We start from the raw sequence: 14251 nt of genomic DNA on the forward strand, positions 1-14251 counted from the left end.
TTCTGACTGTTGGCGTGGAAATATGAATCTGCATAGCGCAAAGATGCTTGATGCACAACAGGTTGAGTTAGAGGCGAGGTTTTCAGGTCCCATGTGCTGCCTCTGTCCGTCCTGTTTCCGTGCGTGTCTTGGAAATACGATGCGAGACTCCCTAGTTGGAGATGTGCTGTTGAGGCCTGTTGCTGGTGCCCCGATGGACTCAGTGACTTGGCAGCAGCCTGCTCTGTCCTGTGAGTCCGGGGTGGTTGGTGCTAGGAAGACTTGTGACCAGGTCACCTGGCACTGGGATCTATTTGAAACCTGGTATTTTTCCATGGACGGGGGATGTAAAACAAAGGGTCCCCGCGCTGCTGGGGAAAGTCTGTTAAGCAATGGGAAGCCGCCAGCCCTTTGTCCCACCCTCCAAAGCCCCTCTTTGATGTGGGGGCAGGGCTGCCTGGAGCGAGGCTCTTGGTGGGTGAGCGCTAGCGGTGCGTGTGACACAGGTCTGTCCATCAGGCCCTGCTGCGTGTGCACTGCCAGGCCAGGGCGGCTGTGTGTCGCCTGTCTGTCACTGAGGGGGATGAGCTCTCGCGGTACAGCAGTCACAGCGAGACGCGCTTGGGGCTGAAGCGGTGGAGTGTCTGTTGCTCTGCCGGGGGGAGTGCCTGGGGAGGCCAGAGGGCAGGAAGGCGGCCTCACTGCCATGCTCAGGGCTCTGTGCAGGCACTCCCCCTCAGCATGAGGAACCCTCTGTCCAGGGGGCTTGCCCCCCTGCGGTCCAGCCAAGGAGTGTGGCTGCAGCGCCGCCGGGCCTGCCCGCTCCGCTGAACAGCGGCATGGAGACACCCGGGTGTGCACGGCAGAGCAGGCCGTGGCGCTGCCGCTCTCTGGCCCGGGGACATGACCAGCAAGGCAGCCGAGAAGGCCTGAGCCCAGGTGGCGCCCTGTGATCTATGGGGAGGGACTCGCCAGACTGGAGCATGCCCGGATGCCAGCTATGCAGCAAGCAGCTGCGATGGCCCTGCGGGCGCTGTGGTGGATGCAGCCGGGGAGCGCAGCTTCTGTTCCACAAGCTGCTGGGGGGCAGCGTGGAAGGGGGGTGGGTGAGGCACCGCCGGGCTCTCAGCTGGACTTGGGTCTAGTTGCTCCAGTTCTTGTTGAGCCAGTGTGAGGGCCACCAGGAAGGCCACGTTCCACCACAGGTGCAGCAGCATGTAGGTTGCCATGGGCTTGAAGGGGCCCCGTGAGGTTACAACCCTGCAGGGGTGTGGGCCACTTACCTGGGGGGTGTCATTCCAGGCCTGTGAGGAATCTGGCTCGGGGACTCGCCCCAGTGGGACGCAGCGGTACGCCCAGGTGCACAGGGTTTGGGGGTCCCTCTGCCGTTGGGCGCACCGAGCAGGGGCCCTCTGCCACTTCCCGGTTGCGTGGCCCTGGTGGAAGGCTCTGCTGTGCTTGGCCACGAGGGGGCTGCCGCTGCCGGTGATGGAGGCGCCTGTGGTTCTGGTGGCGAGGTCAGGGAGCAGCAGCAGCCGCACTGGTGGTAGGACGGACACGGCCAGCCGGTGTTGTGGGGTCACTGGGATGGTGGGAGGCGTGCCGCAGGCGCCCGCGCCACGGGGGCAGAAATCCATCCGCTGGTACTTCCTGTTGGCTGGGGAGCCCCACCTCTGGGAGATGGTGTGGATAATGTTGGATGGAGGGACCACTCGCGAGTGCGGAGCCGCCAGCTGGGGCGGAGTCCTAGGAGGATGAAGTGGGCTGCATGCAGCTCTCCCAGCTAGAAGGCTTCCTGACAAAGGGGCGAAGACTTGGGTCCACCCTGTCAGTTGGCATAGACCACGGTGCCCCCCACCCCCCGACGTGAGGCAGGAGTGCCTGGCAGGCGAGTCACACTGCTCCGTGGCCATCTGAGCTGTCTGATCGCGGACGCCCTGGTGGGTGGGAGGGTGACTCCACACACCACGTCCAGGTCCAGCCACTGTCAAAGCATCTGGAGGACGTGGTGGGAGATCATCACCGCCACACCTGTGCTGCCGCGGTGCAGGCAATACATTGGTGCTGGTCAGGTGTGCGAGTCTGCCTCGGGCCTGTGACCACATGTGCAGGCCACCATATGCCCCAGGAATGGGAGGCGTTGCCATGTGGTGGTGGGTAGGGACAGGTGATTTGAGACAGTCCAGCCAAGTGTGGTTCGGGCAGGGATGCCTGTGTCTGGCACTGCCCCCAGTGGGAATGAGGACCGGCATGTCCGTGTTGAGCATGAGGCCCAGTCAAGAACCACGAAGCTTTGCTTCTGCCTGCTGTCGGCCTCGTCCTCTGCAGAGCCAGTCCAGGTGGGGGTAGACCTGAACCAGTGTGCCGGAGGACAGCTGCCAGAGCGCACCCCAAAGCGATGGCCCGTGGGCTGGGCTGGCAGCAAGGTGGAAGGCAGCGCCCCGTCCTCTCAGGTCCACAATAGGCCTGAGGCCTCCCTTTGCCTTGGGGATGAGGAAGTCTCGGGAGTAAAATCCCCTCCCCTGAGCTCCTAGGAACCTGCTCCCAAGTCCGGGTGGCCCGTCCCTGCTGTCTGAGGAATTGCCTGCGAGAAGGGTCCCTGAAGAGGGCTGGGCTAGAGGGTGAGAGCAGAACTGAGTGTGACGGCACGTTGGGGGTTCCCCGTCTCCTGCACCCCGAAATGGCACAAACAGACTGTACCAGCCAGTGGAATTGAGGGTGGTTTATTGCTCCTCCAGCACAGCGCAGCACAGATGTAATCTGGTTACAGGAACTGGGCTAGGATGCCTCAGGCCCCCTTGAGATGGGGGAGACTGGGCCCCTAAAACTCCAGCTCCTCTCCCTAGGCTGTCTCATCCATCCTCACAGACAGCCACCAACCAACTAACTAAATTCCCTTGCAGCCCTGCCCCCCCAGTCAGGGCAGCATTCCACCTTCCTTTGTTCCTCTCCATGGGGGGTGTCTGGCCCCTGGCTCAACAAGTTTGTCCTTACCTCTGCCTAGCGAGGTTTTCCCTGCTGGGTCTTGCTCCAGACAGCAGGGGTCACCACAGCCCAGCAAGTACCCCCACTACGTCACAGTTCTCCCCCCTCCGAGAGCGAACTGAGCAGGGTCACTCCGCTCGTGACCTAGGGAAGTTCGGGTCCTCTGCGTGGGAACCCGCCCCGGGGACATGGGTGCTCCCCTTGACTCAGGCCGGCCGTGGCAAGGCCCCACATGAGCTGGCTTCCCTCTGTCCACTCGCCGCCCCGCTCCAGGGCGACTGGCACAGGCCTGTCCTCGGGGGTCACACCCACCCTTCCGCTGGCCTTGATCTCTGGCCAGGGTCTCTCGGGCCGGGGCCATGAGCCCAGTGAGCCTTCTCTGGACAACCAGGGCGGCTTCCACCCCCGAAGCTCCATCCAGGGAGGTCTTCCCCTCCCATAACTCTCTCAGCAAGCCCAGAGGGTCTATCTGGGGTAGAGACCCCCAAGCCGCTTTCCTCCTGTCTTGGGCCTTCCCGCCCCTCTGGCAGGAGTCGCAGGACCGGCAGTACCGCTGCACAGCTGTAAAGATTCCCGGCCAATAGAAGTGCTGGAGCAGCCTCAGCCGGGTGCTCCGGATCCCCCGGTGGCCCCCAACGGGGACATCGTGGGCCAAATACAGCAGCTTGAGGCGATACTTTCGGGGGACGACCAGCTGCTGCTGGACCCCCCATGCCCTCGCCTTCCTGGGGGGGAGCCACTCACGGAACAGGAGCCCACGCTCCCGCAGGAATCTCTCCTGGCCACCTCTCCCCCGGGGCTGAGCTGCACGGAGGCCAGCCTGGTCCCTCAGCCTCTGCAAGGAGGGGTCTGCCTGCACCTCAGCCTGGAATTCAGCTGCTGAGGCAGGGATCGGGACCTGTCCCCCACCTCTGGGATAGGACCCCGTGTCCACTGGGATAGGACCCTGAGGACGCTGCCAGGAGTCCTTCCCTGGACCCACGTTGTCAGCCCCCCGCTGGCTCTGGCTCCGGGTAGTGACTAGAGCCCGCTGGGATTCATGGGGCCACTCCTCTAGGTCATTCCCCATCAGCACCTCGGTGGGCAAGTGCGGGTGCACCCCCACTTCCTTGAGGCCTTCCTTCGCCCTCCATTTCAGATGCACCCTGGCTACAGGCACCTTAAACGGGGACCCGTCTATGCCCTTCAGGGTCAGCTGCGCGTGGGGTAGTATCCGCTCCGGGGCCACTATGTCGGATCGGGCCAGAGTCACCTCCGCCCCCGTGTCCCAGAAGCCCGTCACCTTCCTACCATCCACCTCCAGGGGTACGAGGCACTCGCTCCGCAGGGGCCGTCCTGCCCCCACCCGGTACACGGAGAAATCCGCCTCCTGAGAATCAGACCTCCCAGGGGAGGTGCACTGAGCATCCTTCCCCTCTCTCTGAGCTGAGGTTTGCCTGCCAGCCCCTGCCTCTGGGGCAGCCTGCCCTTCCTCCCGCCCCAGCCAGTTAACCCTGGAAAGTCCCCGGTCCTGGGACCTGGTGCACTGAGCCCTCTTGTGGCCTTTTTGCCCACAGCGATGGCAAGTTAGGCTTTGGGCTGTCTCTGTCCAGGCCCTGGCTGGTTCTCTGGGGCGCAGACGACCTGTTCCTTGGTCTCGCCCCGTAGTTGACTCCCTCCGTCGCTCAGCCGAGATCCGGTCTCTGCGCGGTTCCCTTTCTCTCCGGGACTCCCGTTCACACCCGGACCGGCTCTCCGTGAACTCATCCGCCAGTCTCCCGGCCTCCTGGGGGTTCTCTGGTCTCCGGTCCTTGAGCCACAGCCTCAGTTTGGGTGGGCACGCTTCATAGAACTGCTCCATCATGACCAGCTTGAGCAGCTCCTCTGCGGTCTGGGCTCCGACTCCAGACACCCACTTGCGGCAGTATTGCGCCAGGCGGGAGGCCAGGTCCACATAGGTCTCCCGTGGCCCTTTCTGTACCCCCCGGAACTTCTTCCTGTACATCTCGGGGGTCAGCCCGAACTTGTGCAGCAGGGCCTCCTTGACTCGGTTGTAATCCCCTGGCTGTAGGTCCTCCAGCTGACTGAGCACTCCGGCCGCCTCCTGGTTCAGTGCGGGGATGAGCTCCTGCAGCCAGTCAGCTGGGGGAACCCGTTGCAGTCCACAGGCCCTCTCAAAGGAGCTGAGGAACCCGTCTATGTCACCCATGTCCTTCAATTGGGCCACCATGAGCCTCTCCAAGCGTCTGGCAGTCCTGGGACCCTGGGGCCCATCCGCACTTGGCGCAGCCGGTGCCCCGCCGGTTCTCCGCTCTGCCATGGCCAGCTCATGCTGCCGCTGCCTCTCTCGATCTTGGCGCTCCCTCTCTCGGTCCTGGCGGTCCTTCTCTCGGTCCTGGCGGTCCTTCTCTCGGTCCTCTACTTCCAATTCCTTCATCCGCAGCTGGATCTCCAGCCGCCGCAGCTCCGCTGGTCTGGCCCCTGCCCTAGATGGGCTACGGCTTGCAGGCCTCCCGGGAGACGCTGTCTCATCTCTCCGGTGGGTTCCAGCGCTCCTCCCCCTCTCTGAGCCTGACACACTCTCAGGTGGGGTCTGGCTGCTTCCCCTGGGGACAAGATCCTGGCCCCGTGGCTGGTCATTCTCTTCCAGCTGGGTAATCAGCTGGGCCTTGGTTGCTTTCCGCACAGGCAAGCCCCTCTCTCTGCACAGCCCCACCAGCTCTGCCTTCAAGAGTCGGGCGTAGGCCATCTGCCCGCTGGGCCCCTTGGTGCAGACTCACCAGTCTAGTGCTGCAGCGCCCCACGATTCCCAGGAACCGCTTCGCTCTGTCTCCAGCACGCCTGGCTCCAGGGCTCTTGCTTCTACTGCGCCTTGTCGCTTGCCGCTGGGAGCTTCATCCACGGGGTGCAGTGCATCCCACCCCTGACACCAGTGTGACGGCGCGTTGGGGGTTCCCCGTCTCCTGCACCCCGAAATGGCACAAACAGACTGTACCAGCCAGTGGAATTGAGGGTGGTTTATTGCTCCTCCAGCACAGCGCAGCACAGATGTAATCTGGTTACAGGAACTGGGCTAGGATGCCTCAGGCCCCCTTGAGATGGGGGAGACTGGGCCCCTAAAACTCCAGCTCCTCTCCCTAGGCTGTCTCATCCATCCTCACAGACAGCCACCAACCAACTAACTAAATTCCCTTGCAGCCCTGCCCCCCCAGTCAGGGCAGCATCCACCTTCCTTTGTTCCTCTCCATGGGGGGTGTCTGGCCCCTGGCTCAACAAGTTTGGCCTTACCTCTGCCTAGCGAGGTTTTCCCTGCTGGGTCTTGCTCCAGACAGCAGGGTCACCACAGCCCAGCAAGTACCCCCACTACGTCACACTGAGCACTCCATGGTCTCAGGCAATTAGGAACCTGCCCGGTAAGACTGGGACAGACGACTCAGGGAGGAGAGAGTCCGGCTGGTGTCTGCCCTTGGGTGCACCTTCCAGAGGGTGGGTTAGAGCCTGAAGGAGCTTTCAGCTGGTCCTGTCCTGGCTGCTGTCACTGGCGTCTGCGGGGCCTGGAGTGGTATGACCTCAGCTGGGGCCCTGAGCACGTCCAGAGACGAGCCGGAGGGCTGGGTCCAGGCCCTCTCTGAAGAGAGGCCTTCAGGGGCAGACTCTGCCTCCAGGGACACTTGGAGACCACTTCGCCAGCGTCGGCTAAGGCTGCGAACTCAGAGCAGGTGGGGCCCTTACTAGATGAAGGAGGTACCCTAGTGACTGATGATGTGGGGAAAGCTGGAGTACTCAATGCTTTCTTTGCCTCTGTCTTCACGGACACGGTCAGCTCCCAGACTAATGCACTAGGCAACGCCGTATGGGAAGGAGGTGGGCAGCCCTCGGTGGGGAAAGAACAGGTTAAGAACTATTTAGAAAAGCTAGACGTACACAAATCCATGGGCCCAGATTTAATGCATCTGAGGTACTGAGGGAGTTGGCCGGAGCCTTTGGCCATTATCTTTGAAACCTTGTGGAGATTGGGAGAGATCCCGGATGACTGGAAAAAGGCAAATGTAGTGCCCATCTTTAAAAAAGGGAAGAAGGACAATCCAGGGAACTACAGACCAGTCAGCCTCACCTCAGTCCCCAGAAAAATCATGGAGGGGATCCTCAAGGAATCCATTGTGAAGCACTTGGAAGAGGGGAAGGTGATCAGGAATAATCAACATGGATTCACGAAGGGCAAGTCGTGCCTGACCAATCTGATTAGCTTCTATGCTGAGGTAACTGGCTCTGTGGATATGGGAAAGTCAGTGGATGTGATAGACCTTGACTTTAGCAAAGCGTTTGATACGGTCTCCCACAATATTCTTGCCAGCAAGTTAAGGGAATGTGGATTGGATAAATGGACGGTAAGATGGATAGAAAGCTGGCTGGACTGTTGGGCCCAGCGGGTAGTGACCAACGGCTCGATGTCAGGTTAGCAGTTAATTTCTAGCGGAGTGCCCCAAGGTTCGGATTTAGGACCGTTTTTGTTCAACATCTTTATTAAAGACCTGGATGAGGGGCTGGATTGCACCCTCAGCAAGTTTGCAGATGACACTAAGCTGGGGGGAGAGGTAGATACGCTGGGGGGCAGGGATAGAGTCCAGAGTGACCTGGACAGATTAGAGGATTGGGCCAAAAGAAATCTGATGAGGTTCAACAAGGACAAGTGTCGAGTCCTGCCCTTGGGAGGGAAGAATCCCAAGCATTGGTACAGGCTGGGGACCGACTGGCTAAGCAGCAGTTCTGCAGAAAAGGACCCGGGGGTTCCAGTGGCTGAGAACCTGGACATGAGTCAGCAGGGGCCCTTGTAGTCAAGAGGGCTAATGGCATATTGGGGTGCATGAGGAGGAGCATGGCCAGCAGATCCAGAGAAGTGATTATTCCCCTTTTATTCAGCTCTGGTGAGGCCACATCAGGAGTATTGTGGCCTGTTCTGCCCCCGCCCCCCCCCCCCCCCCCCCACTATAGAAAAGATGTGGACACATTGGAGAGGGTCCAGTGGAGGGCGACCAAAATGATTGGGGGCTGGAGAGCATGACCTGTGATCATGAGGCTGAGGGACTTGGGTCTGTTTAGTCTGCAGAAGCGAAGAGTGAGGGGGGATTTGAGAGCAGCCTTCAACTCCCTGAAGGGAGGTTCCAAAGAGGACAGAGGGAGGCTGTTCTCAGTAGTGATGGGTGGCAGAACAAGGAGCAATGGGCTCAAGTTACAGTGGGGGATGTCAAGGTTGGATATTAGGAAAAACTAGTTCACTAGGAAGTGGGTGAAGCGCTGGGCTGGTTCCCTAGGGAGGGGGTGGAGTCTCCATCCCTAGAGGTTTTTAAGTCTTGGCTTGACAAAGCCGTGGCTGGGTTGATTTAGTCGGGATTGGTCCTGCCTCGGGCAGGGGGCTGGACTCGATGGCTCCTGAGGTCCCTTCCAGCCCTAGGATCCTGTGATTGACCTCTCGAGGTCCCTTCCAGCCCTAGGAGTCGATGAGTCTAGGATTCTGGGATTCAGTACCATGATCTCAAATAAGGTCCTTAGTGGCCTTACACTGCTCCTCCTCCACCTGGGGCTGCACAGGATCCCCATGTCTGGTGACTGAGTTCCCTGTGGCTGCACTGCCCCGATGGCTTACTGCCTTTGGTGGGGGAGTGACATTGGTGCCTGAAAATGCGGCGGGGAGCTGTGGGCCGAAGAGCCACGTGTCTCTGGGGGGACAGTACTGACTCCATTAGAGCGCAGGGCCTCTCTTCCCTCATGCAGGGCGCAAGTTCTGGCAGATCCTCCCTTCTCAGGCCGGGAGCGTCCCCAGACACCCAGCACACATTGGACAGGGCGCAGGGTTTCCACAGCCGGGAGCCATGGCGCTAGGTCTGACCTGTAGGTCTGTGGAGGAAGTCCCCAGCCAGGGTCAGTTTTGCAGGCTCTTCCCTTGCTGCTGGAATCCCCGTGTTCCACGCAGCCCCTCCCTCGCTCCCCGGCTCCTGCGTGGCATTCCTGCCTCGCTCCGGCACACGCCTGCTCCTGGGAGCAGGACAGGGCCTGGCGAGAGGGCCGTGGACATGACTGTTGGACGTTGTTCCTGCTGCGGTGGAAAAAATGCGTGTCAGAAAATCCTTATGTTACTCACCGGCTTTGTTCCAGGCCCACCGCGCAGCCCAAGGGTGGAAACCAGCTAGAGAAGGAAGAGGCTTTGAGTGGAAACTGCTCGGGCAGCCCAGTGTCTGACACCTGCCTTCGCCTGAGTCTCTTAATCCTGCTAAGCAGCCGTCTTGTTCCCACTGTGTGTTAGTTTTGCCCTTGCTAAATACCATGCAGTGAACATCTTCATCTTCCCGCTCAGTGCGATATGGCAGCGGCAACAGCCTCTTACTGCAGTTAAGCTGGATTTGCAGACGTTTGGGAACAGCTGCGCGAGCGGATTCAGTAGCAGTGGCATCCCGTGCAAAGCAGGGTGGGGTGCTTTCCCACTGCTCTCACTGGGGCTGAAAGCACCACTCGCGTCTCGCTCGCTTCAGCCTAGCTCCTGGGATGTACTGGGAGGGGTTTGCAAAGATGGTGCCTGGTCAGTCAGTCCTAACAGCCATGGGATCCCTGTCCCTAGCTCTGGTCCCTTCAGGTCATTAAAGCAAATCTGCTTTTAATTCTTTAATTTGTAAAAACCCAGCCGGAGGTCTGGGATTCAGTAGCCCGGGGATCAGGGCTCAGTTCCGATTACAAATAGCGGCCGAGGAAGGTGAGGCTGGCTGGCCCTGCCATTTAGCTGGAATTGTCGCTGCGCTTTGGGGGGATTCCGTCCGTGGCCCCGTTGCCTTGTTCTGGAGGGTGCATCCGCGTGGCCTGTGCCACTTGCTTGGATCAGCCGGAGGGGAGGGGCAGAGCCCAGTGTCAATCTGTGCACTCTTGCTTGCAGAATCCCCCCAGCCTGACAGAGGAGAAGTCGAAGAAGTTCCGGAGGCGGCAGCAGGTGAAGCGCAGGCCGCAGGCAGAGGTCCTGAAAGAGCGAGAGGACGAGTGCTTCAGCTGCGGAGACGGAGGGCAGCTGGTTTCCTGTAAGAAGACGGGCTGCCCAAAAGTGTACCACGCAGACTGCCTCAACCTAACCAAACGGCCGGCAGGTCAGTAGCGCCTGGCTCCACTCTGGGGAAGGCAGCTGGCTAGCCCTGCCTCGAGGGGAGGGAACACTTGGTTTTCCAGCAGCAGAGGTATAGCACCCCCCAGGAAGCAACTCTATGGTGGACCCCAGTTTAAGAAATACAGATGAATTGATCACTGGCGTAGAAGTTGGAGGTTACCTAGGGACCAGTGATCATGACCAGCGTACGTTCAACACGAGCACACAGAGAGCAGTCCCAGCCAATAAAAGACATTGGGTGCTTCTAAAGAGTTAATTTCCCAAAGCATGGGGAAATTGGGAGCAGTGGAAGCAAAAACACATGTAGGCAGAAGAATGTAAATGAAACTGGAAAGTAATTAGATAGCCAAAAAGCCACAACGCCGCAGCCAAGAAAGGGAAGAAATGTGGCGAAAAGATCATGTTGGAAATCACCAAGAGACAAGCTGGCAAAGAAGGGCGATAGAATACCTAGAAGTTAGGAAGTTTAGAAAAGGGCTAGGAAGCTTAACCAAAAGATGGAAAAATCCATTGCTGGCAGGGCAAAGGCCAGGGAGGAGGGGCTTCTTGGGGTATATCAGGAACCAAGTAAACCCTAGCAGTGGCGTTGGCCAATTGCATGACACAGATGGTAACACTGTTCATAGAAATACTCCTGCTCTGTTTGGGAAAAGCAGGCTGATGGCTTGTCTCACAGGAGGGTGAGAGAGTATTTTCCCATCCATTACGGCTGAGGAGTGCGAGACCACAACTGCCAGGGATACGCTCAGCCAGCCTGTAGGACTTGCACCCAAGAGTCCTAAATGTGGCTGAGGCGCTCCCTGGTCCACTGGTGCTCATTTTTAGTAAGCCCTGGCATTCTGAGGAACCGGCAGTAAACGGGAAGAGTTCGGGCTTAAACCTCTCTGGTGCGGGGGATTTGTTAGCTGGATCAGAGCCCAGCAAGCAGGGGCAGTGCTGCTGGTGCCGCCCTGGGGTTCAGCACCCGTCAGGCCTAGCGAGGTTCCACCTGCACGCGTGTGGTGCCCACATTCCAAAAGGGAGCTGCAGCATTGAGGGGCTAGCTGCTACGGGTGTCAGCTGCTGGAGATGTAACGGCCATGGATATATCCTTACCGCAAGCCAGCAGAGTGCTGTGGAAATAGGTCATAGCAAACAAGCTGGGTTTCACTCTTGGATGAGAGTACAAGATTGGTTGAGAAAGGGAACTCCTGGATGAATATGATCTGGAGACGGGGTAAACAGGGAGGTGGCAACATTTGCAGACAATAATAAACTGCTCAGGGTAGCTAAGACCAAAGCAGACTGTGCAGAGCTTCAAAAAGCTCTCCCCCAACTAAGTGACTGAGGCTCTAGAAGAACATAATTTGTTGGACAAAAGTCAACATGGCAGGAGACAAATCGCTTGATCATTGTCTTCAGTCCACCCTCTCTGGGGTACCTGGTGCTGGCCACTGTGGGCAGACAGGACACTGGGCTAGATGGACCTTTGGTCTGACCCAGTACGGCCGTTCTTATGTTCTTATGTAAAATGGCAAGTGAAATGTAATGTTGATAAAGTAATGCACATTGGAAAACATAATCCCAGCTAGACACACACTGAATGGGGACTAATTTGGCTACAGCTACTCGAGAGAGAGATCTTGGAGTCATCGTGGAGAGTTCTCTGAAAACATCCCCTCGGTGTGCAGCAGCCGTAGTCAGAAAAGCAAACAATGTTGGGAATCATTAAAAAAGGGATGGAGAATAAGACAGAGAATATCTCATTGGCTCTCTGTAAAACCATGGGACGCCCGCAGCTTGAACACTGGGTACAGACGTGGTCACCTCATCTCCAAAGAGATCTATTGGCATTGGAGAAGGTTCAGAAAAGGGCAACAGAAATGCTGAGGGGTTTGGAACAGGTCCCGTATGAAGAGAGATTAAAGAGACTGGGACTTTTCAGCTTAGAAAAGAGGAGACTAAGGGGGGATATGACAGGTCTATACAATCATGAGAGGCATGGAAAAAGTGAACAAGGAAAAGTTATTTACTTATTCCCACAGTATAAGAACTAGGGGTCACCAAATAAAATGAAGAGGCAGCAGGTTTAAAACAAACCAAAGGAAGTTTTTCTTCACTCAGCGCACAGTCAACCTGTGGAACTCCTCGCCGGAGGATGCAATGAAGGCTAGAACTTTAACAGAGTTCAAAACCGAGCTAGATCGATTCCTGGAGGGTAGGTCCATCAATGGCTATTAGCGAGGATGGGTAGGGATGGTGTTCCTGGCCTCTGCTTGTCTGGAGGTGGGTGACATCACGTGAGGATTACCGGCTGTGATCTCTCCCTCTGGGCACCTGGCACTGGCCACTTTGGGCAGACAGGACCCTGGGCTGGATGGCCCTTTGGGCTGACCCAGTATCCCCGTTCTTCTGTACCTGACAGCAAATCCACTCCTCCCAGGCATCCCCTCAGGCCCTGCCCCCGCGCCCCAGGGCTTGTTCCCCCCGCCAGTGGTGGCGCAGTGTCTCTGCCGGTACCTCAGCCCTCTGCTGGGGTCACCGCCTTCTCGCCAGCCCTTCTGGTGTCCCACTTGCCCCGTCTCTGATTCTTCTACCCTCTCCAGCTCCATTCCTCAGCCTGTCTTTGAGGTTCAGCCTTCAGCCGTCTGCACAGCCAGCTCTGCCCCTTTCCCTGGGCACTTCCTGCCTTGCCTCTTCACTTCTCTGGGCTCTCTCTTCCCGGTGCTCATTAGCCTGGGGACGACTCTCCTGCTCCAACTGGCCTTCTGACTCGGGGCCCCCTTGCTCAGGGGTCGGGGCCTGCCTGCTAGCCGGGCTGGCTTCGCTCCAGGCTCTGCAGCCCCAGGTTAGCCAGCCTGTTCCAGGCCCGCTGGGGCCTCTCGCAATGGCAGCGAAGCCCAGATGAGCTGTGCTGAGAATTGGCCAAGGAACCGGTGCCGGAGACTATTCGCGGACTGCAGGGGTCCTGGGCCTCGGCAGAGCTTTGGTGCTTAGCCCCCTGCGACCTGCGGCCTGGGGCAGTCTGTGTCGAGCCAGCCCTGCTCGCCGTGCTCGGGAAGCCCCGGGGCAGTGCGACAGGGCACGTGGCTGGCGCTACAGCGCGCGGCCCCTTAGGGACCAAGCAGCCCCACCTGAGTTCCCAGTCCATGCGCCAGCAGCACACGCACCCCTGGCCTGGGCTAACCACAGCAGCTCGCAGGCCGCCTCTCTACACAGCCGCGCGGAGCCGGCCCGGGGGGCCACGCCTTAAAAAGGGCGCTGGGAAATTGAAAAGAGCCAGGTGCGATCTCCGGCCTGGGAGACCAGCCGAGTGGGAGCCGGGATGCCCATCCCCTACACAGAGGGATGATGGTGGGCTGTTGCGGAGGAGGGACGATGGGATGGAGGAAGCGGGGGGGAGGATGACGGGGGGTGGAGGGACGATGGGCCGGAGGAAGCGGAGGAGGGATGACGGGGTGGAGGGATGAAGGGCCAGAGGAAGCGCGGGGGCGGCGCGGAGGAAGGATGATGGGCTGGAGGAAGCACGTTGTGGGGGGAAGGAGGACGGGGGGCAGAGGAGGGCCAGAGGAAGCCGGGGGCGGGGGGGTCGTGGCGATTAGGGGAAAGCTGAGCGACAGTGGCACAGGCCCTGGGCCGGGAGCGGCTCCGGAGAGGAGAATGGCCTAACAAGGAGCCGTGGCAGGTGCCTGAAATCAGCCGTGCTCCGGCTGGGAGTCAGCCTGGTTCTTGCCCGGGGGCACAGCCGCCCAGGCGCGGTGATCTGCCCGAGGCCCTGCTCTGGGGTTCGGTGCAGGAGCTGTGCCCGTGGAGCGGCGGGGGCAGCTCAGAGCCACGGAGCCTGTGGCCGTCTGCTGCGCCCTGAGGTGACCGTTTTTCTCCAGGGGACTCTGATCCTAGCAGTGGGCGAGAGTCCCAGCCAGTCTCCTTAGACCCCGGAGAAACAGGCCCCTGCCTCCAGTGTTCGTCCCAATCGCCTTTCCCCACCAAGGGGGGGAATTCCCTCCACCCTAGCTGGAACTGGGCGCCCCGGGGGGAAGGGGCTCCAGACGTCACATCTTAGCCCTGGGGGGTGGGGCTCCGGACCTTCCCTCACCTTTGCGCGGGGGAGGGGGGCTCTGGGGTCCATCTGGACTTGCTGTCATGGCTGCAGCTCCACGGCCCCTGGAGGAGGCACAGAGCATG

At 59.5% G+C, this 14251-nt stretch overlaps 1 protein-coding gene across 7 annotated transcripts in view; it reads left to right on the forward strand.

Moving 5' to 3' along the window:
* NSD1 (nuclear receptor binding SET domain protein 1) overlaps positions 1-14251 on the forward strand; it is a 108820-nt gene that overhangs the window by 86983 nt on the left and 7586 nt on the right. For all 7 annotated transcript variants that reach the window (XM_075918713.1, XM_075918710.1, XM_075918712.1 and 4 more), the window contains one exon: positions 9866-10070. In XM_075918713.1, the coding sequence (XP_075774828.1) occupies positions 9866-10070 (205 nt within the window). The remainder of the gene's footprint in view (positions 1-9865; positions 10071-14251) is intronic.

This window comes from Pelodiscus sinensis, unplaced genomic scaffold (assembly GCF_049634645.1).
Source record: "Pelodiscus sinensis isolate JC-2024 unplaced genomic scaffold, ASM4963464v1 ctg124, whole genome shotgun sequence".
Taxonomy (NCBI): domain Eukaryota; kingdom Metazoa; phylum Chordata; order Testudines; family Trionychidae; genus Pelodiscus; species Pelodiscus sinensis.